This window comes from Terrapene carolina, unplaced genomic scaffold (assembly GCF_002925995.2).
Source record: "Terrapene carolina triunguis isolate 2854851 unplaced genomic scaffold, T_m_triunguis-2.0 Scaffold714, whole genome shotgun sequence".
Classification (NCBI taxonomy): domain Eukaryota; kingdom Metazoa; phylum Chordata; order Testudines; family Emydidae; genus Terrapene; species Terrapene triunguis.
In genome coordinates this window covers 15,178,663-15,204,501 of record NW_020665065.1, presented here as the reverse complement: position 1 = coordinate 15,204,501, position 25,839 = coordinate 15,178,663, and the positions used below count along the sequence as shown (strand labels likewise).

Below are 25,839 nucleotides of genomic sequence, written 5' to 3'. Positions count from 1 at the left end.
CCACTTGAACTCAGGGGGCACTTGCAGTGGGGGAGAGCTCAGCACCTCACAGGAACAGTCTCTTAGAAGGCCAGATTTTCAAAGGTATTTCTAGCACCTAAAAAGGCAGAGAGACACCTAGTGGGATTTTTCAATCCATCTGCCTCTTTAGGTGCTGAAACGCCTTTCGAAAAGCCGGCCCTGCGGCTGTTTGGTCAGGCAGAAATAATCCCCAACCCTCAAGCCAAACTTGTGGCAAGGGAAAGAATTCTTCAGGTCATGGCCGTGCTTTGCAAGTCTTTTATTAGCAATACCTGCCCAATCCTGAGTATTATTCTTATCCCTCAACACTATACATTCTCCCACGCAGGTGAGACGACGGCAGCCGCGACCTTTCACATTGAAAATATCTTGCAGCGTTCAGCCCGAGTTGAGCTGCAGCAAAGAGCGATCCAACGAGCACAACCAGTGAATCATCTGCAAACACTCACAGCTGTTTGGATCAGCCAGACCAATGACCTACTAAACTGAAGTCCTTCTGCTATGAACAACCTGGTCACCCACTGAGCTTTCTGTCTGATCAACACTGCTCTCTGTGCAGTGCATTTCAGGTAACATGCCATCAACAGGATACAGACCACGTTCTTGTGTAGACAACAGCATTCAAATTATTACTAAGAAAAAATCAACCAACTGGAGCCCCAGCTCCTTATAATGCGAGTATGAAAATGCTGGTTCCCTTCCCAGTTTTTGGCGGTGGAGATTTGCCATTATAGATCACGCAAGGCCAGTGTTTGGCGAGGGAAGGTAGAGTTAATGGGCAAACTGGAGGGTAGGATTAAACAAGACTTTATTACTTCTCCTTGTGTGGCAAACATAGCAAAGGATTCTTAGCAGCAGTTTCTAATATTAGAAGACATTCATGTATAGTTGGGAAGGAGCAAAACAATTGTTTTTCGCACGTCTCCGTCACTACCACGGCAATACACTGGGCCGGAGAGTGAGTTGCACAGGGGACGACAAGCTGCTTATTGTGGCAGTGGCTCTGTTTGCATCCACAGGGTTGTATGCAAGCGACCTCTTTGGTTTTGATCCATGGGATTTGCACCACTTGAGTCTGAGAGTGCGGGTTCCTTTGAACCCCCAAAAAATCAAAGTGGCACTCAAGCTAACTTGATGAGTTTCATCTGGATTCCAAACTGGGGCAGGGTTGCTTGAAGCAGGACGGAGTTTGCAACTAAAAACAAACCCAGGTGCTTTCTTGCATGATAAGCAGGATCAGTGAGTCCAAAAGAACCACCCTATTTCATCCTTACGCTAGGAAACACCTGTTATTCCAAGAGGGTCATTCCATGCTTAAAAGCTTTTGGGCTTTTAAAGCTCACTGGTTTTTAAGAGGTACAAAGCCAGGTCATCTCCTATCCCGGATTCCACCATATGTATGTGGAAAGGAATGGGATCAAATGAGGGAAACTACATCAGTGCACCAGGAAGTTGGTAGGATTAGGAGCCGTAGGGCTGCGACAGCAGGGGCTACTGAGCTAACGCAGCAGTTTTGATCTAAGTTGAACAAGGAACGAGGGATGGAACAAGCCGTGAAGCAGGCAGAGGTAGGGTGTAGATTCTATTGCGAGCACTTGAGAGAGAGCTGCTAGGAAGGAAGTGAAGACCTGGCAAGGATAGCCGAGAGGAGAGATACCCAAGTCACTCGGCACTAAGGGTACGTCTACAGTGCAATTAAAAACCAGCGGTTAGTGACTCAGTTCGGGGTAAGAGACTGTTTAACTGGGTCCAGGCCAAACCCAAAAGTCTACACCACAATTAAACAGGCCCTGAGCCTGGATCTTGGCTAAGATCCAGCAGTGGCATGGCCTGGTACATCATCTCTTGACAGGCCAGCCCTGGGTATCTAACTGCAGTGTAGACATACTCTAAGGGACTTGTCTACATGACTCCACACTGCAGACTGCAGGGGTGCGAACTGCAGCACACACTGAAGTTTTATGCTGTAAGTAGACCCTGCTAGCTCGAACTAAAAGGTACCTAGTTCATAGCAATGTAGTCTCATTTAAAACAGCCCTACCCTATCTCTTAGTTCATGCTAGCAAGATCTATGTGGGGTAATTACAGCACTAAACTTTAGTGTGTGCTACAATTCACACCTCTGTAGGCCGTACTGTGTAGACAAGGACTAAATGCAGAATCAGGGGAAGAGAATTTATTCTCACCGGCAGCGTTATGCAAACTTACCTCACAAACCTATATAAAATAGAGTAGCTCCAGCTATCAATCACATGAATGTTTGTATTTACTGGATAAATTACTGATTTATTTTAATATGCAAAACCTTGTTGCTATTGTGCATACTGGTACACATTAATCTTGTCTAATATTACTTTTGTTACATAGCGATAAAAGGTAAATAAGTATCTGAAATGTGTTTCTTTGAATCAAATACTTAATCTAACACAGTGGACTCCTTCAAGCTTTCACAGTTAGAACCAAAAAGTGCTAGTAGAATCAGTCATTAACAAACCTTTGCTTCAAGAGTTACCTTTTAAAATGCATACAAGTCTGTGTAACTAAGTTATGGCAACAACTTATCTGTCTCATGATTCAGCATTTGCAATAAGTGGATATTGACTTCAGTGGCAGTGACAATTATTGACCTGAAAGCTAAATACTAGCCAAGGCACAGTAGAGGTTAACATTTAACTGACTGTACTGTCAATTATCTACAGTTTCACAATTCTGGCTGTGGAATTGTCAACCGTAACAACTTGCTGTTGAAGGAACATTCTAAATTAGAACTGAAGTTAGACGGTCCTGTCCAATCAGGATGCGGAAAGTTGGATACGAGAGCTCAGTGGACACGTCGTAAGAACCTACTAAGACGACTGCGGTAGCATTTGCAATTTAGAGCAGTTTTGCGCCTCAGAACAGGTGGGTATATGTTACCCAGGCTGTACAGGAACATACAGTCAGGGGTGTTCACTGTGCACATGGCAAGCGGCTAAGGCCAACAGAGGCAAAATGGACTCTTAACATTGTGATCAGATCTCTTTCCCTCTGAGCAGTCGATAAGATTCCTGCTGCTGCCACGCACTTGTTACTAACATGAGACCCACGCCAGGGAAGAGGAGATGCTCTCTGGATCCATTCAGGGAACCTCACCGGGGAGTAGCCTGCCCAACTGGGATAGCTGCTAGTGAATCGCAGACCTAAAAAGTCTTAATGCACCTATTACTGACGCAGTTGCAAAGTAGTATTTGTATGGCTAACCCTTGCCATTGGCTTGGCTTAGCACAGCTCGTGACTGTACTAAGGTGAAACATGTGCCTAGCCCTGAATCCGTTTTTAAATCAAGGGGTTTAATAGCTGTATGCGCGATAACAGCATCCCCTCAGTGCTACATGCAAAATAGAGCTACTGTCACTACGCTATTCACACTAGAGCCTAAGCAAAGTCTCTGATCTTAACAGCAAGGAACTCTGGGAAAGTGCGCAGCTAGAGTCCAATGGTGTAGTTCTCTGGATCAATTCAAGCCAGAGTTCACATACATTTCCCCCTACTCCCCGGAACAGGGCTTCTTAACCAACAAGCATGATTGGTAACATGGCCCATGTATTAAACTAAAAACAAGTGTTTGGAAAATAATACAGCTCTGAAAGTAACAGGGGCAAGCCCATCCTGTTAATGCCATTATCTGCTCCAGTACCAGTCACAGAGCTCTTGCTTTAATTATTTCAGGAATCTCAGTTCAGGGGGAGAAAGCAAAATTGGTCCCAATTCTGGCGGAGAGGGACATGGGTGTTACAGGCTGCTTTTAAAAAAGGATGGACAGAGTTGGAAGACAAGGGCTCTGCCCAGTCTCAACTCAGTTGCTGTTTTCATGCATTACTTCCCCTAAATGCCTCGTCCCTCTCAACTCTGCAAAGGTTTTACAGCAGAAGTGTTAATGCAAGGCATTTTATCACCTACCCTGTTTGATGATAAAACATACGGCTTGTCCACACAAACACTTAGCTTATGGCAAGCTGGGATGTAAATCTACCATGCACTAAAAGTTTCCTACGGAGCTTAGATCTACCCCCACTTGGAGTAGATTAAAGCGCAGTAGGGAATTTTTAGCAGGCGGCAGCAAGGTCCACACAGACACTTAGTGCCCAGCAGGGTAGATTTACACCGCAGCTTGCGGAGAAATAAGTGTTCGTATGGCCAAGCCCTTTAAAGAACATGATTTGTTCCCTCTCCAAGGGCAGACTGGGCACTGGCTTCATACCTGCAGCAGGAGACACTCTGTCCCTGAGATCTAGATGGAAAACCACAATCATGCATAGACCACTGTATGGGGAGAAATGGACAAGAACAGCTCCACGGGCATGTTCCTCTATGATTTTATGGGACGTGGAGTGGGAGGGCAAGCTTCATGGATTTGTTTAGCACAGATCAGCATGAACCCCCGTTATCTCATTCTTGCCAGAACGTTTCTCCTCTACTGCCTCGCAGGCCTGTGGTTCTTGCTGCTGCATTCCTGTTCTAAGATACCTTGATGAGCAGCCTCCTCCTGCTAGAGGACCGTGAACAAACTGCAGCCTACAGAAGAACCCTGCTTTAGACTAATCTTCTACATCGGCCTTGAGAAATCACAAGGGTTGCTCTTGTTGCTGGGTAACAGTCTGTTAAATTTTGTTTGAAAAAACAAAATGCTTTAAATACTATTAGAGCCGTAGCTTGGAAATGAGATCGGCAACTACGCTCTGCGTTGGGAGTCAGTAGTAAGAGGGCGTTCTCCCAGCATGGAAGGCACTGGGCCGCGATCATTGCATGTACGCGTACTGCCAGTCTCCGAGGGGCACGTGGGTCTCCTTGATGGCCTGGGGAGACGTCCAGCGCAGGAGGTAGAAGGGACTGCCCGGTTTGTCGTTGGTTCCTGTAGGAAAGCCAGGAAAGGCTCTTTACGGGAAGAAGGAGTCATTCCCCAGTAGGGAGCAGACTCCAGTCTTTGCCCTGCAGGAGGTTCCATAGAGAGATCCCCATCCCACAGCTCAGGAGATGGCGGCACAGAGCCAGGAGTAGAACCTAGGCCTGCTCACTCCCAGCGCCTGGCTCTAGTTCCCAGAGAGGAACATTCACACCCCACTGTGTATGGATCAGCTGACAGCTATTCCCCTCTCACCTGAGGCACGGGCGCCCCCAAATGGCTGCTGGGCCACAATTGCGCCCGTCGACTTATCGTTAATGTAGAAGTTGCCAGCTGCATTCCTCAGAAGCGTCCTCGCTTCCTGGATGACGTGCCTAGGAGAGATGGGGGGAGCAGTGACACAGCGGAGGAGGACACGCTCAGGTCATCGTCCTTTCAATCTGCTGTGGGCCTCCTGGCCTCAGACCGTGTGCAAGAGAACATAGTGCTGGCCAGATGTCCCAGCCCAACATCTACCCCCAGCAAAGCAACCCACCCTACCAATATTGCTCTGGCCTAGAAGATTCAGCATTCCTGGGGTACTCTGCAGAGCCCAGTCAATCCCTGGCCTCTGTGCTGAAGCGGACAACATAGCTGGTCAACTCTTAGTTACTGCTGCCCTAGGCTGGGCTCAACCCCAGATGTGAAATGTGTCATTGCTCCAAACCCATCCCCTGTACCATTCAGTCCCAGAGAGTTGCACCACTTAAAGTTCACCACCTCTGATGGCCATGGGGCAGCCCTAACGAGCCATCTGGGGCTGGTAGGACGTAGGAGTGTTGTCTTGAGGGAAACCCCCTGAACTACCCTTCAGAGCCTCTAGGGAAAAGGGGCAAGGGGCTCAGACAAGGAGCCTCCCTGCCCTAAATCACTACTCGGCCCATGCTGTGCAAAGCCCTACCCAGGAAGGGGTAAGGGGCCATTGGCCCAGGACTTCCTTCTAGCAGAAGACAGTGATGAAAATGGAGGTAATACACGTGCTGGTTCTGCATGACAGAAACCGAAGGGTTAAAATTATTCGCCCCCTAGTGCACCCTGGAAAGAAAGAGAGCGAGCTATTAGCGCACACTGCTAGAGCGGTGAGAATTCAGGCACTTACTTATCCTGGGCGAACACTGCCCCCGTGAGGCCGTAGGGGGATGTGGTGTCTATGAGCTGTAGGATGTCCTTGTACTGCTTTTCTGGATAGACATAGACAGTCAGGACTGGGCCAAAAATTTCCTGCATAGCAAAACAAAGGCTGTCAGGGCAGGAGCAGCCGAGTCTGCGTGCCTGCGAGCGTGGCCCACAATCGCTGCTTGTTATTGACGGCAGCGCCTGCTGCTTGAACAAATCGCCGGTGTGAAACAGGAGAAATGACCAGCACTGTGAAAGCAGGGGGAGCACAATCAACTCCTGCAGGGAAGGACTCCGGGGGAAGGCAGAGCACCATCTCCCAGCCCATCAGGCTGCTCAAGTGTAGTATTTGCTTGGCAGGCAGTTCCCGCCCGTTCCTGCCAAGGACAGCAGTGTGCCTTCATTGTTATCTAAGGTGTTTAGGGCCAGACTCCCACCCACACAGCGCCCCGTCCTTCCCAACCTGGATGGATGAATGTTCCTTAGAGCCATTCCCCTACACACTTCCATCCCCTTCAGTCCTGAGCTGAGGATCAGCGCTATTCTGGCTCAGTAAATAATTATAGGTCTGCAGAGGATGGAGAAAAGAAACAGCTGCACATACACTGCAGTGCTGGCTGTCAAAGGCTATGTCTACACAGCAGTTAGACACAGCCGACTCGGGCTTGCAGGGCTCCGGCTGTGGGGCTGTTTCATGGCTGTGTAGACGTCTGGGCTTGGGCTGGAGCCAGGACTCTAGGACCCTGTAAGGTGGGAAGGTCCCAGAGTTCAGGCTCAGCCTGAGGCTGGAAGCCTTCACAGCAATGAAACAGCTGCAGCCACAGCCCCAACAGTCTGAGTCATCTGGCACTGGTCTCTCTTCACGGTGTAGACATACACCAAAAGGCCCTCCGGTAAGCCCCTGCTTCTGAGCTTCATTAGTTAGTGGCAGCGTGTGGGAGAGGAACGCTAGGCGCGGCAGCAGCCAGCCCTAACCCCGGGCCCACAGAACGGGCTCGGGATGAGGCTGCTGCTTCTCCTTTAGTTCAATGGGCTCTAGTTTGAGGAGCCCGCCCAGCTGGCCTTTCACAAAGACACAGCCCTTGTCTTTGTTTGCTGTGGTTTCCGTCCATCGCTAGGGTGAGCCAAGAGCAGTGGTGGAATGACACTCAGCTTGCAATCAGGAAGGGCTTCCTAGCCTATACAACCGACCCCTCCCGGAACCTGTGGATGCCCCGTCACTCGAGCAGCTAAGGCACTGGGAAAGACAGCGTGGGGAACAATTCTGCCCCAGTTACCGCGCTGCGCCGGTGGCCTCCTATTTAACTGCACGCTCATCATGGAGCTTGCGCTGCTCTGAGGCCCAGTCTTGAGAGCACCTCAAGGCCAATGGGACGGCTACAGTCTAGGCAGGAGGCAGCAACACACGCGCTGAGGAGCAGTGCAGGTTACTCATTAAGGGGAGGGAGTCCTATGGGATCAATCCTAGAGGATGGGAATCTCTGGCTTAGATGGCCAGATTTCTCTCTCTCTCTCTCTCAAAGATCTGTGCTTCTGCAATGGCTAATCCTCCTGCTCTTCTCGCTGTCAATTCAACCTCGACCCCCGCAGGAGAGAAAAGGGATACTCACCTCTTCCATGATGGGGTCCTTTGGGTCTTTGCTCTCCACGATACACGGCTCGACAAAATACCCAACGGTGTCATCACACGTCCCCCCCGCCAGGATGCTGAGGTTGGGCGACGTCTTGGCATGTTGGATCCACTTCTTAATACGTGCAAAAGACTGAAAACCAGAGTGTGAGGAGGAGTCTGAAAGGGGGCATTGCCCGTCGGCGACGCTAGCCCTTGGAGCCGGCAGGATCCAGCAGCGGCAGACGCGCTATTGCAGCACGTGAAGCCACTCGCTGGAGTGCTGCCTAGAAGGCAGCGCTGGGTCCGTATCTCGCTGCATGCCCCAGGGTTTGCTTCCGGGAAGATGCCCCATGAGCATCCCTGCACTTAGAATCTTAGGCCCCTTCTGGGCAAGAGCATGACGACTGTCCCTGGGGACGGCCACTGGGGACGGCAGTCTCAGACAGGTGCACGTGCCGTAAGGCAGGGGGTGTCCAGACTTGGCTAGAAACCCAAAGCCGTGTACACTTTGCACACTGCAGCTGGCCCTGGAGAGACGGCCAACGGAAGACACAGACCCAAGGACTACTAGCAAAGTGGAGCATTGCACACTGGGACCTCTAGCATAGCCAGCCACACCTCTGTATGAAGATGAGCAACTGCAGTCTCAGGTGGCGAGTGCTCTGGCCACGCCATGGGGCAAGGACAGAGTAGGGAGACAGGCACCGCAAGGGGCTGCCCAAAGCCTTTACAGCAAGGGCAGGCCTTGTGCCGCAGAGGCCCCTTCTCTGCAATGGAAGTGGATGAGAGGGATTTGCAGCCAAAAAGCCACCTGTATTGCCAGCTGCCTGCCCACAAGCTAGGAAAACACACTTAAGACAGCACTTGCCAGCTCAGCTGCGTCTGGAACGACGGAAGGGGAGGAAGTGCAGCCCCTGACGAGGCCCAGGGCGAGGGAGAAGGGATAATCAATACCCAGGAGGGTTTGGCTGGCTTGGGGAAACCACGTGAGGCCTCTAGGGGAGCAGCAAGAAAGCTGGCTTAGGAGATCACAGGTAGGCAAGCCAAACGGGCAACAGGGAGCAATGGCACATAGGCCAAAAGGCCCACCTGCATGCCAGAGCCTCCCCGTAGCAGCCAGGGCCCGCCCTCTGGAGGGACTCAAGCGGTCAAGCCAGCAAGGGGACTGGGGCAGGGGACTGGTCTTACCTTGTCATCGATCACAGCCGAGAAAAAGGTCGCGAAATCCTGGGCAGGCTGCGGAAGGAAGAAGGGGAGCTGGTGAAAGAGTGAGCAGGCTGCTTCGCTCCACAGGCCATCAGCTGCCTCGGAGCGCCAGGCAGGTAGCTCGGAAGGCAAGAGGAGGAAGAAAGAGAATCTAAATCCCCCGAGTGACACTTGTCCCTTCTTTAATATCGCACATCCCCACACCCCTAAGAGGGAGCAGCCGGCCTTTTTCAATTACGCTGTGGCGTTAACAGTTCCTTACAATCGTTCCTCCGCAGCGCTGGCTACAAGTTAATTTCTAATCACTAAAAAGATGAGGGGGGGAAGAACCAGTGGATAAAAAGCTCGGTTCAATAGGAATTAGCAGCCGGCTACTGCAGCCTCTAATCCCATCAGCCACCCGCTGAGCCGCAAAGCCCAGCAGCTCCACTCACGTCTCCCACTTTGATCTTCCCGTGCTCCTCCAACAGTTTCGCTTTGATCTGGGGCCACAGCGAGTCGGGGGCGTAGAGGCGGGAGCAGGCCGAGCATTTCTGGCCGCTGTACTCGAAGGCCGAGCGCAGGGTCCCGTTCACCACGCTGGGCACGTCGGCTGAGCTGTGCACGAAGTGGAAGTTCTTCCCGCCGCACTCTGAGGAGAGACACAGACCAACCCATCCCATGTGGGAAGAGCAGTCACTGCCTCGTCCCTTCCAAACAGAGCAACTTACGGCCAGCACCAGCTGGCTTCGTGTACAGTCCCACTTAACACTCGAGCCGCAGGCTGCAGACACCGCACTCTCACTCTCATCAGCCAGGCCAAGCGTCTGCCTACCCGGCTCACCTGTCTGAATTACCCTGCCCCATGCATGTTGGGACGCAGGGCTGGCTCTAAGCGAAAACACATCTGAGGGATAAATACCAACAACATGGGAACCACCTGCCTAGCTCTGCTCCAGCCAAGTGTCTCCCAGCGGCCCGGTGAGGAGGGTCAGAATTATCAAACCCATTTTGCAGCTGGGGAAACTGAGGCAGTGACTCACACTAGGTCACCCCGCAGGTCAGTGACAGAACTGGAGTCTGAACCTTGTTCCCTTAGTCCTAGCCTTCCCTCCAGCCTTGCAATCCTTTGGGTTCACCCCGTCTCTTCCCTTTCTCCCTCACTAGGTACAAAGCAAAGGGACCATCGCCCCATTAGCAGGAGGGGAGCAATGGGTTTATATGGGAGTACAGCATCTGCTGTAGGCTCCTATGAGTGAGCAGAGAGAGGAGCAGGCCCAACCCAGCATGGAGCAAGAGCCTTACAAACCACCCACCTCAATAGCTTCAACAGCACCAACCAGCTGTCGGCACCCTACCCCCCCATGCTCTGCCCCAGGTGCCCCTTACAGCCCCACAACCACCCATCCTCTGCTCTTTACCCAACTCCTCCTGCAGCGAGATGGGTACCGCATCCCGTCAGAGCAGCCCCAGCCATTTCTGCCCCAGGCTCGCTGGTGCCAGCTGCTCTTCCCAAGAGACCTCCCCAAGCTGATCTCAAAATGGCACCAGGTTCCCTAAATACCTCGGCCCGTTCAGCTCAGCCGGGGCAGAGCACGCTCCGCTAAGGATGCGCTCTGGAATAGGACGGCCGGGGGAACACTGGGTGTCAGCTAGGCCGTAGCGAACCTGAACAGGGGAAGGAAAACATCTGTGGGGTCCCAACTGAGTCAGCGTGTAGGAGACAGACCTGTACAGCCCCACACCGCTCTGCATCGCTGGGCACACGAGGACTCTGCCCTGCAGTGCCTGGGACCTGAGCGCAGGCCCCTGCGGTGTCCACATCACCACCCTCTGCCCTCCCCTAACCTCTGAGCACTGAAGGGCTACTGGCCCCAACTTAAAGCTCAGCACAGCACAGAGCAGTTAAATGAAGGGTCCCACCCAGCAAGGCTCTCGCAGAGCCCTGAGACTAGAACCCAGGAGTCCTGGCTTTCAGGCCTCTGCTCTGAACAGTAAACCACACTGCCTCCAAGAGTTGGGAAAAGAACCCAGGAGTCCTAACTCACAATTCCCTGTTGCACCCACTGGAGCCCACGCCTCCCCAGCTCTCTCTCCAGACACCTGTTTTATTTCGGTGCACGTGTTTGGTAGGAGACCACCTGAAATACAACACAGCCATGGAAGTGAACAGCAAGCTGGCCACACACGCTGCCCAGTAGCTGCTCAGTTCCTGCTGAGGAGTTCCCCTGCAGCTGGCATGGCCCACGTGGCTCTTTGTCCCTCTGAGAGCTAAGTCTGGGCATTACCTCCTGCCAGGCGCGGGAAGGTGCGGTATCGATCCAGGTTCTCCGACACCTGCTTCCAAAGGTGCTTGAAGGTTCTGAAAGGCAGAAGAGAGTGAGACCCTGGCACCACACCGCGGTTACTCAGCGCACACTGGAGCGAGCATCTCGAGAGCTGTGGAACCAGGCTCCGGCTCTCAGGCCCCAGGAAGATTGGAGATTATCCTAAAGCCCCAGATCCACGAGCTAAAGAAACTTCACCTCCCCATTCCAGCCAAGAGGCCTGATCCAACGCCCACCGAAGCCAATGGAAACAACTCCCATTGACTTCAACAGGCTTTGGCTCATACCTTGAGAGAGGAGGGGAGACAACCTGAGAACCAGGGCCTAGACACCAAGGTGATGGGCACTACCGAAAAGGCAGAGATGGAGAGACAGTGAAAGAGGGGAGAGAAAAGTGGCACAGAAGAGAATAAAGGAGAAATAGAAAGAGTCTGGCAGGGGCTTCCAGTTCTTTTCTTTCTCTCCTTTTTTGGCTCTGACTGTGACAAACCCCTGAGCTGCAAAACAATAAAAATGCTAATACGCTCCCACCAGGAGAGAGAGCCACTAATACTAATTTATGAGCTTCCCACCTTTAAAGCCCAATGCTCATCAGACCATGTCATTCGGCTGGTTAGCGGGGCCCCCGGATTTTAATAGTCTGTCATCTTTGGGAGCGGCGCTTCGGGGAGGGCTAGCAGAGTCCTTTGCGGGAATAACTCACCCTGAAGTGCTGGGAGACGAGTGGGAGTTTGCAAATCTACATGGACAAAGGGAGCACCTGCCAGAAATGCCCTTTATCAGGCCGTGGAGTCCTTCACGTGGCTAATTCACATCCCTTTAACGCCTGTCGGCAGGGCGAATGTGAAACAAACAACGCATCCCTTTCCTACAGCATCGCTCTCCCAAGGAGCTCTCCAAAGGCTTTGCGAGCAATTAACGGAAGCTCTGGTGTCCCTGCGAGACAAGTAAATATCACCCCCAATTTACAGATGAGGGTTAACCTCTCTCTGTGCCTCTCTCGAGAAACTTGTCCGGAGTCCCTGACACAGAATGAGATCAGGAATCTGAACTCCTGGCTCCCTATTAGAGGGCATAGAATATCAGGGTTGGAAGGGACCTCAGGAGGTCATCTAGTCCAACCCCCTGCTCAAAGCAGGACCAATCCCCAACTATTTTTTTTGCCCCAGTTCCCTAAATGGCCCCCCCAAGGGCTGAACTCCCAACCCTGGGTTTAGCAGGCCAATGCGCAAACCACTGAGCTATCGCTCGCTCCCCCCCCAATATATGGAGATATACCTCTCTCATAGAACTGGAAGGGACGCCGAAAGGTCATCGAGTCCAGCCCCCTGCCTTCACTAGCAGGACCAAGTACTGATTTTTGCCCCAGATTGCTAAGTGGCCCCCTCAAGGATTGAACTCACAACCCTGGGTTTAGCTAGACACAGTCCCTGTAGGGAAAGAACGGTGGATACTCCAGAGTTTTAAGTTTGCCGCACAGACTAGGTTAGGTCCCATCTACATCACCGCTTTTAACTGGGGCCCCGTCCCTTGGTCACAGTGTAAATGGGAGTCTGGATTTGTCCCCCGGCAGCCCTGCAGGAAGTCCCCACAGCAAGGTATTTACAGTTTTCGGAGTCTAGAGAAGCGGGGGCTTTGGTAACGTCCACGTAGGTTTCATTATGCCCTGGAAATTAACATCATTCCACAGCTGCCATAATGCGTCAAGGGTACGTTGTTCGTACACCGTCAGAGAAAACGGGGAGTAGGGAGGAGATGACAATGGGGCCCACTTAGGGCTGATCTTTTTCCTTTCTATCCTGACCTTGCTTGCAGGACATTAACCAGTCCTGAAGTAACCTTCAGTGCCTGCAAAACACTGGTATGTGGCTGCATCACACCTGAGCAGATGCTGCTGCAGCAGCATGACCCCACCCTGCCCGACCCAACCACCTCTCCGAAGCGCCGACCCTCGGCTGGCTTCCCTGCCCGCTTACGGCACGCTGCCCGTGAAGTTGAGCCCGCAGAAATGCTCAGAGCTTGTGACCGTGTCTCCAAAAAGAGCTCCGTCAGCCGGGACAAACTGAATGACGTTTGGAGGGAGACCAGCTTCCAGGAGGATCCTGTAGATGGTGAAGTTGGACAGCATGGCGGCGTCGCTGGGTTTCCACAGGACCACGTTTCCCTGGAGCAGGAGGAGGAACAAATCAATTGATCACGGAGGGCGGCCATGGGCTTAGATAGCGGGCGATGAGGGACCCCCTCGCTGCTGACCCCAGGGCTCCAAAGCCCCTGTCTGCCAGCAAAGCAGATGGGGTCAGAGCAGTGAAAGTCAGCTGCGTTTACGGGGGGTCCAGCAGCGCTGAGGTGCATGGGATTGACACCCATCCCCTGCATTTGGCTTCAAGTCTCTGTTTCGAACAGCGCTGAGCTTCATGCCCGACTCAGCTGAAGTCTCGAGACTTCTTCCCGCTCACACTGAAACCAGGCAGACCCCATAATGACCCTCTGCTTATCTCTAGCACCGTCCCTGTGCAGATCTCCCGCCAGCTGAGCCTGGCACCGCTGGGTAGGCAGTAGGTGCCACCCCCGTTTTACAGATGGGGGAAACAGAGGCACGGGGAAGATAAGGGACTTGTCCAAGGTTACAGAGCGAGCTGTGATGCTGGGAATGGGACCCGAGTCTCCGCCAGCAGCTTCAGCCACACAACTGTACTTCCTCCTCGAGCCAGGTTTCCTTGAAGCTGGGTGTAAACCAGGAGGTGCTTTAACCAGCCAGGAAAGGGAAATAAAGCTCTCGGCTTCAGTCCATTTAAGGCTGTCTTCAGGGCTGGTTTTACTGGGGGGAGGGATAGCTCAGTGGTTTGAGCATTGGCCTGCTAAATCCAGGGTTGTGAGTTCAATCCTTGAGGGGGCCACTTAGGGATCTGGGGCAAAATCAGTACTTGGTCCTGCTAGTGAAGGCAGGGGGCTGGGCTCAATGACCTTTCAGGGTCCCTTCCAGTTCTAGGAGATAGGTATATCTCCATATATTATTATATATTGTCCACAGAAGAGGGTGAATCAACTGAAAGACACTGGGCAATAATTCCTAGAGAGGTGTCCCCCCCCCCCCCCCCCCCCCCCCCCCCCCGGGGGAGGAGGACACACCCCCCCCCCTCCTTTCCCTTTGACCCAGCTTCCCCTTCCTTTTATACTCGGCCCCAAGCAGCCATGTGACCAGCAGGGATCCCTTAATCCTCTCCTGGTGCTGCACCTTCCCTCATCGCGTGACTCCCGTTCATAAGAGGCTGAAGCCAGGGGAGCTCCCAGGTTTGAAAGGTTCCACCCAGTTCTGTGCTACGCCCACTACGCCAGCCCCTCGAGGGGCGAGCTACGGGGACGCTCACGGCAGTGCAGTGGTGTCGTGAACCAAGACAACAGTCATAGCAGATGGAAAGCAAGGAGGGGACAAGGGGCCATAAACATTTGTCCATCTGGACTGGACGTTCAGTTCCTGAGCCTCTCGACACAAACCCTCCCCTCCTCTTCCTGCTTTCTTCCACTCCGAGTGGTGGGAAAACTACATCACACTCAGCAAAATGTTGAAGTCCCTGTGAAATCCAATACAGGCCACAGTCAGGGACAAGAGAGCAGAGGAGCCAGGCTGCTGGTCTGTTCTGATGTGGCAAAAGCTCTGCTCCTACGAAATCCTTCTCCCACATTAATTGCGTTGATCTCTCCAGCTAGTCATGCGGCCGAGATATTTAATCTCATGGGAATTCCACTGTAAATTACTAAAGCACGAACTACCATGACGCTAATTAATGTCCACTCATTATAAAGAGTTGGCCCGCAACTCTCCATTTTAATTCCAGGTGCACGAAGCAGGGACGTAGGCTTGGCAAACTAGCCACTTCTCCGATACCAGGAGCCACATGACCCCTCCTCCATCTCCCCTTTAACAGCCCAGCACCAGGGGCCGAGAAGATCTCAGCTTTCCCTATGAAATGGAAGCAGAGACCCTGGCATGCAGCACCTCTGCTGGGGTCTGTCCTCAAGTGAAAAGCAGACACAAGGAAAGAGACCAGAAAATAGGGAGACTGCCAGCTGTTAGGGACGGATCAGACCTGCCAGGTCCCATCTGCCACCACGTAGCTCACCAGAATTGTCCCCTATGTACCGGATTAGCTCTGAATGGCCCAAGGGATGGGGTTTCTATCCCCCAGACAAACAGCTCGCCCCACCAGAAGGATCCCCCTGTTCTTCCTCTCTTAACATTGCTATTATTTATATCACCGGAGCACCTAGGGCCCCTAGACACGAACCCTTTGATGGTACAGCACCTACCCCTGCCCCAAAGAGCTGACAGTCTGAGTATCCTCTTAGTTATGCCTCACTCACTCTCCCCCCTTGGGGTTTACACCCTCTGCATTTGTAGGTGGGTCCCCCCCACCTTCGTCGTCACTTTAAAAGAGCGAAACGTTGGGTTGGTTTTCCTCGTAAATCAATCCCCTCCAGCTCCAGTACAGGATCCTGTGCTGCTGGAGGCACCGTCTTCCATACGGAATTTAGAGTCTGAGGCTCTGGTCATTAAAGAGAGACTCATAGACTTTAGGTCAGAAGGGACCATTATGATCATCTAGTCTGACCTCCGGCACAACGCAGGCCACAGAATCTCACCCACCCACTCCTGTAACAAACCCCTGATCTATGTCTGAGTTATTGAAGTCCTCAAATCATGGTTTAAAGACCTCAAGGTGCAGAGAATCCTCCAGCAAGTGACCCGTGCCCCACGCTGCAGAGGAAGGTGAAAAACCCCCAGGGCCTCTGCCAATCTGCCCTGGAGGAAAATTCCTTCCCGACCCCAAATATGGCGATCAGCTAAACCCTGAGCATGTGGGCAAGACTCACCAGCCAGACACCCAAGAAAGAATTCTCTGTAGTAACTCAGATCCCACCCCATCTAACATCCCATCACAGGCCATTGGGCATATTTACCTGCTAATAATCAAAGATCAATTAATTGCCAAATTAGGCTATCCCATTGTACCATCCCCTCCATAAACATGCCAGGACACTTTTCATTAGAGCAGAAAAGTTAAACCGGGTGCCCTGGTCCAAATTCCATTTGCCTCTCTCGATCCCGCTGCACTTCTACTTGGGCACAGTATTCTTCACATCCAGCTGTAAGCGGCTGTGTGCCATGTTTAACAGCTGTCGTGCTCTACCCCAGAGGTGGCTGCACTTCAGCGGCAGGCAGTGCCGACGTGTGGTACACGTACATCAGTTGATGAACCGCTTTGGGATCCTTTCAGTTGGAAGACTTCAAAAATGCAGTTTAGCACTATTGTGACTTTCGGGCCCTCTCCCGTTGCTGCCGGTATTTTTGAGCTCATTCAGTGGCCTGCAGGGAGCTTTACCGAAAGCTGAAATCTGGGTACATTATATCCAGGGGCTTCCCCTCATCCGCACTTGGGGTTACACCCTGGAAGGCACTGCCCGCATATCATGGTCCGTTACTTACTCGGTGAACTCCCAAACACCACCTCATTCCATGGCCAGTAACTAATACCAGTACGTTTCCTAGACCAGGAGCCAGAATTTATTTATTATGGGGGTGGCTGCAGCCCCACAGAGCCCCAGTCCTGGAGCAGGTGGCGTACAAACACGGAACAAAAAGACAGCCCCGTATGTCCCTTCCTCCCTTTCCATGATTATAAACACCTTCTTCTTTCCACGATCAGAGGAGATTTCTCCTCCGCTCTCCTGACCCTCTCCTGAGCCAAAGCCCAAAGTCACTAGCATGGAGCCCCACTTGGCCTGCCTTATTCAGTGGAAACGCCCTTTGCATTACACACTTGGCTCTATCTTTAAATAAATAAAAAAATAAATAAGGAAAGTCTCAATAATTACAGTCCAGTGAGCGCCTCACCTCAGTGGCAGATTAGCCAATGGGCTGACGGGGCCCATGTGCAGGGGCCCCGGCCAATTGGGGGGGCCCAGAAAAAATGGGTGCACCTGCACCCCAACCCGGCTCCCTGGCAGAAGTGCTGGCAATGAGGGAAGCCCAGCGCCCCGAACCCGGCTGCGACCCCAGAACTGGAGGAGCTCTAGCTCCCTGCTGAAGCAGCAGGGCTGGGGGAGCTCTCACTCCCCACTGTGGCCGAGGGGGGAAGGGAGGGGGGGGCAGAGCTTCTCCAGTCATGAGGCTGCAGTGGGGGGGGGGTGAGGGGGCAGAAAGGAGCAAACAGGTTGCAGAGCCACACAGGGGGGCAGAATGGGGCAGATTGTGGGTGGAACAGGGCAGGGCCGCAGGCAAGGGGCGGAACGGGGGTGGGATTGTAGGCAGAAGGGGTGGGGAGGAGCTCCCCACTTGCTCTGGCCCAGGGCCCCACGAAACCTTAATCCGTCTCTGCCTCACCTAGGTCCTCAGGAAACTAAGAATCTGAGGGCTTGTCTACGCAGAGAAATTAACCAGCATCGCTATCGCAGAATTATTCCACTACAGCTATGCTGGTACAACTCCCGGCCCAGACACTGTTGCACAACAATTCCAGAGAGGAGTAATTATTCCTGAATAGAGTCACTTTTAGGGCACAACAGAGTGCCCACCTAGGGCAGTTAGACTGGCACAGCTGCCACAGAATAGTTATTCCACTAAAGCTATGCCGTGGAATTTCCCTGTATGGACAAGCCCAACACAACCCGCCTGGCCTACCATGCATCATGGTGACTGCAATACCCCATCATCATCGTCACCCCTTTAGCCCCAACACCCGAACTTCATTAAGCAGAGCCACACAGGGGGGCAGAATGGGGCAGATTCTGTTACTTTTGCAGGCGTGTTGGCATCGTACCGAAGCAAAATGACATTTTAAAGCTTGCAGCGTCCGGGCTGAATGGGGCCGTTCAGCAAAGAGGGTTACATCCCTTTATATCAACGAGAGCAGGGAAAGTCTTGGCAGCTACTAATGTGACATTTTACTGCGAGGGAGGTGGGGTGAGAGAATGTTTCCAGGGGGCCTAAATTTTCAAGAGGGACTATTGATTTTGGATAGGGCACACTCAATTTGTAGGTGTCCATCCTGGGAGACGCCTTAAAGATTTTCCCGGGGCAGGTGCTTAGCACTTGAAATCAATAAATCAGGTGGCATTTCAAATTGAGCACCCAACAATGGAAGCAACCAAAAGCACTGGTCACGTCTGACCCGGACTCTGTAGTCCTTTGGCCGTGTTTGATGGGAAATCTGGGTTAACTCAACACAGACACTGGCTAGTTTAGGGCAGGCTAGGGCTTAGTTAGAAACACTGCAAATACTGGCCCCGAATCTCTCCTCCTGTTTGGACCACACCAAGCAGCACAAAGTGGTGAAATCAGGCCAGCTGAGAATTATCCAGCATAAGGGAGCTCGCAGGTGGCATAGCTGGCACCTACACCAAACTTCCCCCTCACTCCCAAAGCACAGGTGGCAGCACAAGCCACACCAATTCGCAGCTGGCATAAACTAGAGCAGCCTGTAGGCTGCTCTAATTTACACTGATGGGCAGGGGCACGTGCAAATGCCCCAGGAGGAATCAGGGAGGCGTTCCTTGATCCCCGCCAACCCTGCGTCAGGCAGATCGCAGTGCAGGAGAGACACTAGACACTAATACTTCTCTCTTTCCCCCACCCCCTTTCTTTTGTAAGCATATCCAGGAGGCTACCGCAAGGCTGGAATTCCAGGCCAACCCACCATCACAAAACTGCAGCGGTTTGATTGTTCTGACCCCCTCCCTCTTCTGCCTTTCCTCCACCCCCACACAATCCAGCCGTTAGGAAAACCCTGGTATATCCCACCTCATGCCCAAGGCAGGACTCAAGCTGAGGCTACCAAGTAACAGCTTGCTGCACTTCGGCGCTAAGAAATCCTATCTGCTCACACAAAGCCTGCCGTATCAGCCTGATCTGACCCAAGCGCCTGTGTAACACTGCCCGACTGTGAAATCAGCAGCCTCATTAACAAGTTAATTTCACAGTCTCCTAATGCAACCACTGCTCTACAGCAGACGCTGATTAGGGGGCAGAGTACTCACGCCAACCTTTCCCCTGGCAATGCTCAGCGAGGGGGCAGCACGAAGGCTGCCCCCAATAAATGCCCACTGTAGCAGAGGCTCTACCCAGCCATGCCAGGAATATACAAGGTAAGCTGGGCGCGCCTACCTACCTTCTCTAATAATAAAAGAACAAAGGGACGGTCAAGGGCAACAGATTTAAAACAGATGAAATACATTTTTGCACAATGCATAGCTAGCCAGTGGAACTCACTGCCACAATATGTCACTGAAGCCAAGAGCTTAGCAAGAGTTGGGGGGGGGGAAGACATTGAATGTAACCCATTATCCATATGGGGAGGCTTGAATAAGAATAAAAGGCAAATAAACCCTCATGCTTCAGGGCACGAGATAATCACTAACTGGTGGGGGTCAGGAAGAAGCGTCCCCTACAGGCAGCTGATGCCATAGTTGTCCATTACAGGGTTTCCTACCCCCTCCTATGAAGCATCTGGTAACGTCAGAGACAGGATACTGGAATGAGGAGTGCAATTTACTAGGAGTACCTTGATGTTTGCATTTCCTAGCATTGGGGTGTTTGAAATTGCAACCTTAGCGTTCCATTAAAGCAAATTTCTTTCCTGATTGTGGAGTGTTGGTTGCTCAGCTATCCCTGGGGGTAGCACATGGGGCCGATTCATTGGGCAAAGAGCCGTTTAATCCAAAACCCCAACGTTGCGTAAAGAAAACCCACGCGCCCTCCTCCATACTCACCATCAAAGCCGGAGCCCCTGCCAGGTTCCCGCCAATCGCAGTGAAGTTAAAGGGCGAAACAGCTGCCACAAAGCCCTGCGGGCAGGGGGGGAAAGGGAGAATTTACATAGTGTAATGTGCACACCCCAAGGGAGGCCGCAGGAGCGTGGAAAAACGTCCCACTGCAGCTCGCGACGCACAGGGAGAGCATCTGGTCTGAGCCGGGATGTCTCACGCCCCCCCACACCTTGGATGCGCATGTCTGAGCCACCCTACCCCACCCTTCCCCTCACCTCCAGCCCCCGGTAGACCATGCTGTTGGTGCTGATGGGGATGCTGACGGGCTGAGAGTTCTCCAGCTCCAGCGCATACTTGGCGTTGAATCGGAAGAAATCGATCAGCTCCGCGGCTGCGTCGATTTCCGCCTGCATGACGGTTTTGCCCTGAAAGGGAAACGGGAGAGATCAGCGGCACTCAGGCAGCCCCGAAACACACTCCCGCCTGGCTTTCTCCCTAGGGGCTGACGGACACAGGGGCTTGGCTTCTTTCAAGCTACATTGCCCCATGCCGCCTCTCCCCCTTGCTCTCACTGGGTGGGTGACGACCAGCAGGAAAGCCAGACTCCCAGACTCAGACTGGGTTTGTTAGTATCTTTCCCCTCCCTCTCCCTGGCAGAGCCCTGACCACCCCCAGCACAGGGCAAAAGATCAGGGCTGGGAATCAAACCCAGGTGTCCCTCACGGCGCTGGCACACCAGTTAGTCACCAGCCCTGCACAGAATGACGTCTGTTTCACGCAACAGCCTGTGCAATGAACACAGACCAGACCCTATCACTGTAATTGCTAGGAGTGCCCTGGCTACATCAGCGCCCAGGAAATCCCCTTTTTTCCTCTCCTTGCCACGAATCTTCTCCAACAGCCCCTTGCTGCTCCCTCGGTCCATTTCAGCAATGCCAGGCCAGGCATCATACATGAGTTAATTCTCTTTCCCTCCATGCACGGCCCTTCCTAGCCTCTCACAGTGCTGTCTGATCGATGAGCCTGGGCCCCATGCTATCCTAGTGACCCATTTCCCGGCCCCATATGCCGCTGAGGTGACAGGGACCAACTGAAGCACTCAAGGTAGCAGATTTAAAGGGCTGGGGGCACTCAGCAAAGGGCCTTCGGTTCTGGGGTCTGCTTCCCTCGCTGGGTCAACACAACAGGAGTCCGTCGCGATTTAGAGAACAGAACAAGGCCCCTCTTCTCCCGCAGGGTTTCTGTGGGGAGGGCAAACTTGTCTTTGGAGGGTGGGGGGCTCCTTTGTTTGAAGACACCATCCATGCTCCGAAGCGGGTGCATCAGGACAGATCCCTGCCAGATGCCCTGCAGGATTCATACAGCCCCTTCTTGCAGCAAAAGCGAAGGGGGAAATCAGGCTCCTGCTAGACTCTAACCCCCTAATTGTGGGTCTCACTGGCCGCTCCTGATCAGCCCAACCCTGGACGTCACCTTCCCTGTTTCACCCACTGTCTCACCCGGGTTGGCCCGGGAAGTTTTGCTGCTGACGCGACACTAACATGGCGCTGAAAGCGGAGCCAGAGCCCAATCAGCTGCTCACCTCACACTTCCTGGGTATTTCCACCCCACTCACAGCCCCGTCTCCCTACCCTTGGCATTATAACCACCTCCTGCTACGTGGGAAGGGACAGAGATAAGCGCCCGCACATCCGCTCCATTAAAAAGATCCCCCCGCAGCTCTCTAGGTGCAGGGAGGGGCCTGCTAGAAAACAGCCGGGCAACGTCCCCAGCAGAAGCGGACGGACGCACGGCTCCAGCCGCAAAGGAAGAACTCAGGCTACGCCAAGTTCTCATTGAATCACAGACGTCTCTCATATTTGTGCCACTTCCCCCCGACTCTTCCTGCCACCTCCCCCCCACCCCCTCCAAGCATTATGGTTTGTCCCAGCAGGTTCTCTGGGGACCATTCCACCTGCAGCCTTACCTGCCCAATCATGGTTTTGGCCAGCATTTCCGCTCGCCTTGGGCCGCTCAGCATGTCGGCCGCCTTGAAGAAGATCTGTGCCCTGTCCTGGATGGGTTTCAGGTCCCATTCCTTCCGCACGGCCACGGCGGCATTGATTGCTTTGTTAAGCAAGTCCTGAGGAGCAGAAGATGGAAGCACATCAGATTAGCGCTTCTCAGAATCTCAGTCCCCCAGCCCCACCCCAGGGCTCGCGGCAGCCTCATGGCTCAGATCAGCAGCTGCGGGGGGAGGAACCAGCCCCACCCCAACTCCGCTACATATGCGGTCCCGGCAATAACCCAAAGACTTTGCTGCAGGCCATAGTTGTGAGCTTGCAATTATGCCAGGACTCTGAACACCAGGGGGTCAAGAACCGCTCAGGCGAGCAGGTCAGACAAGAGGATTTTCCAGTTTCCCTGCTAATGGTTACAACACTAAATAAATACCACCACTGTGTGTTCTGATAGGGATTTCAAACATCCCCCAAGCTGCCCAATCCCAGGGCGAGGTAGGTGAAGTGTTTCACCCTGTTATGTTATATTTGTTGCCTGTTTAATATAATTATTGTGTTAAATATATTTTTATGTGTTGTGTTATTTCTTGGAAGTCTCCAACTATCTGGCAAGTAAGTGGGAATTACTCTGTAGTTAAAATTTTCCACCCAAGCTGCCCTGGTGACCCTGCCAGGAAGGAGCAAGGGGGGTAAAGGCACCACCAAATAATTTCATTTAAAAAAAAACCCAAACCCTAAATATCAGGGTCTCTTCAGCCACTAGTGTAATGCAACCACCTCTGGCCTGGAAGGCAGCAGCTGTCTAATACCATGTAACCATTTTAGGGCAGAAAGGGGAGAAGATTCCCATGTCCAGCTGAAGCCGCTAGGGAAATTTGCATTCTGCCTACATAACAACCCAAGTTGGGATCTGGCCAGGATGCCCCATTCAAGGATGGGTTGTGACTGTGGGCCTAGGTTTTACGATTCATTTAGCATCTGGCGGGGGCCAGCTCTGAGGGAAGACCACCCGCTACGGCGTCGCCTCCCCCGCTTCCTGCAGCGAGCCCCCTACACGACTCGACTCAGCAGCTGGATCGTAGCACCGGCTTTCGCTCCCACATTCATTTTAAGCAGCTACGCCCCACTCTCCCCCAGCTGCACTAGCAAGGAGCAGGGGCGCTGAATCCTGACGGAGGTGCGGCTGGATCTGTGCAGGGCGCAGGCCCAGCGGCTGCGAACACAGCGTGAGGTGCTCTCCTAGGTTACGCTGTTTAAAGCGCCCGCAGCAGGCAAGCCAGAGGCCCACAGCGCTGCCCCGTGTTAGGAGCTCAGTTGCATTAAAGCAGAGGGGATAAGTGTCACTTTCCCCTGCAGGCTCTGGGGAACCCTCCCTAGGTTTAGTCTGTCACCGGCAAAGGACAGCTCGGTGTCCCATGACCACGCGCCCTCAAGCCTGCCCCCTGCAGGTCAGGCGCTAGGAGGCAGGTCTGGGCACAACCATGCGCCACACTCACCTTGTCCGCATAGCAGAACTTGGCCACTTTGTGCGAGTGATTGAACGGCTGAAAGGAGGAGAGCCTGGGGTGATTAATGCTGTAAAGAGCTGCCCTCCCCCCAGCCCCCAACTCCACACACCCCCTCTGCTCTTCCCCCGCAACACCTCTGCGTACAGAACAGTCCCCCATTCACATGGGGTGACATGGGCTCAAACCCAGGCAGAGGTGGTGTGTATCCAGCCCCAGGGACCCACCCTGCTCCAAAGCAACCTCCATTCACCTTCTGCTGGGTTCACCCAGATGCCTGAGTCCCGCATCAATGACCCACGTTGGGGACACTCATGTGCAACGTGCTTTGGTTTTGCCTGTGTGGACAGGGACCGAATCGTGTGCACCAGCCCTGGTCTACCCTACCCAGAGAGGATCATAGAATCATAGAATATCAGGGTTGGAAGGGACCTCATGAGGTATCTAGTCCAACCCCGGTCAAAGCAGGACCAACACCAACTAAATCATCCCAGCCAGGGCTTTGTCAAGCCGGGCCTTAAAAACCTCTAAGGATGGAGATTCCACCATCTCCCTAGGGAACCCATTCCAGTGCTTCACCACCCTCCTAGTGAAATAGATTTTCCTAATATCCAACCTAGACCTCCCCCACTGCAACTTGAGACCATTGCTCCTTGTTCTCTCATCTGCCACCACTGAGAACAGCCGAGCTCCATCCTCTTTGGAACCCCCCTTCAGGTAGTTGAAGGCTGCTATCAAATCCCCCCTCACTCTTCTTTTCTGCAGACTAAATAACTCCAGTTCCCTCTGCCTCTCCTCATAAGTCACGTGCCCCAGCCCCCTATTCATTTTTGCTGGAGACTCTCCAATTTGTCCACATCCTTTCTGTAGTGGGGGGCCCAAAACTGGACGCAATACTCCAGGTGTGGCCTCACCAGCGCCGAATAGAGGGGAATAATCTCTTCCCTCGATCTGCTGGCAATCTGATGGTCAGCGCTGGCCCCTAGACAGTTTGGGGAAACAGCTTAGACTGCAATTCCCAGGTGGTGCTTTCTGGTCCCAGGAAGGGTGGCTTCCTCTGGGGAATGAGGTAGCCCAGAGATCAGGAAGAGACCAATGTGTGGGCGGGGGGGCACATTATCCCCCCCAATCTCCCTACGGCAGGGTTCCTACACCTTCCTCCTAAGCTGGAACCAGCCATTGTTAGAGACAGGATTTGGTGCTGTGGGTCTGAGCCAGTCTGGCAAGTCCCATGAGGGACTTCCCCAAAGATCCATCCATTACCCAGCTCCTGGCTAAGGCAGCTCACCTTTCATAAGTCTCCGGGAAAGGGCCCTCGTGTCTGTAATGGGCCGGTTTGCTATGAGGCAACGGTTAACAAGGACACTAGGTAGAACTACACCCCAGAGGGAGAAATACGTGAATGAGCTGGAGCAATCCCTGGGGAGGGGAATGTCTTCCAGGAAGGGAATAAAACACACTGGGATTTCCCCCTGTCGTGTCAGAAAGGTTCCTCGCAGGTTCCCAGGGCTCTGCCAGGCCGTGGAGTGGTCACCTAGCAACCAGGCGTTCCCCACTGGGACTCACCGACAACTGGTACCGGACGTCTGATGTCCACACCTCTTCTCCCCCCACCACGCACGGGATGGCCTCCGTCTTGCCCTTCAGATCGTTTAGCGCCTATCGGATGAGTCAGAACAAAAATGAACTGGTGAGAGCCTGGCAGCTCCCCCTCTGCTGAACAGAAGGCAGCCCCCGGGGATGGAAAGGGTATCCAGCCAGCCGTGGCTTTGATCCGCCTTCCTCCCCCACCACACTCTCAAACCGGGTGACCTGATGGTCCTACCCACAGCCCTGCCAAAGGTCCATGTCCGAGTCCCTCTAGAACCTGCCTGCCAGACCAGCACTGTGCTCACGTCCCAGGGAAAGTAAACCTTGGACTTCTCCAGTACCAAGCTCTGTTCAGACTGAGAACATCCCCATGTTAAGGGGGTCATCTGCAGGGTTAAGGGAGGGGTAAGAAGGGTGGGGTGGGCGAAAGGCTTCTCCCCAAGAGGGTAACCATCAGGGGTTGGGAAGGGTGTCCTACCACTTCAGCTAAAGACTCAGCCACTTTAGAGTGAGGCTGGAAGATCACACACTGCACTAGGGGAAGAAGAGCCCTGGTTTCTTGGCTGCAACAAGCAACTCAGGACAGTACCTTCTGAAGAGCCGCTCGTTCCGGGCTGCCCTGCTTGAACTCCAGAATGGGTTCGTTGGTCACCTCTACAGCTATGCGGTGTTGCCATCGCAGCCTGGGAAGGGAAAGAGAGAGACACACTGAGAAGCCACAGTCGTCTTCATTCAATCTATACCGCGGCTGTCCTGGCCGGTGAAGTGAGACAGGCGTCCACGGAGGCACTGCTGCTGA

At 53.2% G+C, this 25,839-nt stretch overlaps 1 protein-coding gene across 1 annotated transcript; it reads right to left on the bottom strand.

The window, feature by feature from the left end:
- Positions 1 to 812: 812 nt before the first annotated feature.
- ALDH4A1 (aldehyde dehydrogenase 4 family member A1) lies at positions 813 to 25,839 on the bottom strand (the record flags this gene model as incomplete). The annotated part of the gene is made up of 14 exons (XM_029913571.1): positions 813 to 4,912; positions 5,159 to 5,277; positions 6,042 to 6,163; positions 7,669 to 7,821; positions 8,859 to 8,906; positions 9,311 to 9,507; positions 11,144 to 11,217; positions 13,159 to 13,346; positions 19,949 to 20,023; positions 20,221 to 20,370; positions 21,912 to 22,067; positions 23,442 to 23,489; positions 25,017 to 25,109; positions 25,630 to 25,839. Coding segments are annotated over 14 exons (1,746 nt in total), but the record flags the coding sequence as incomplete, so codon positions are not given.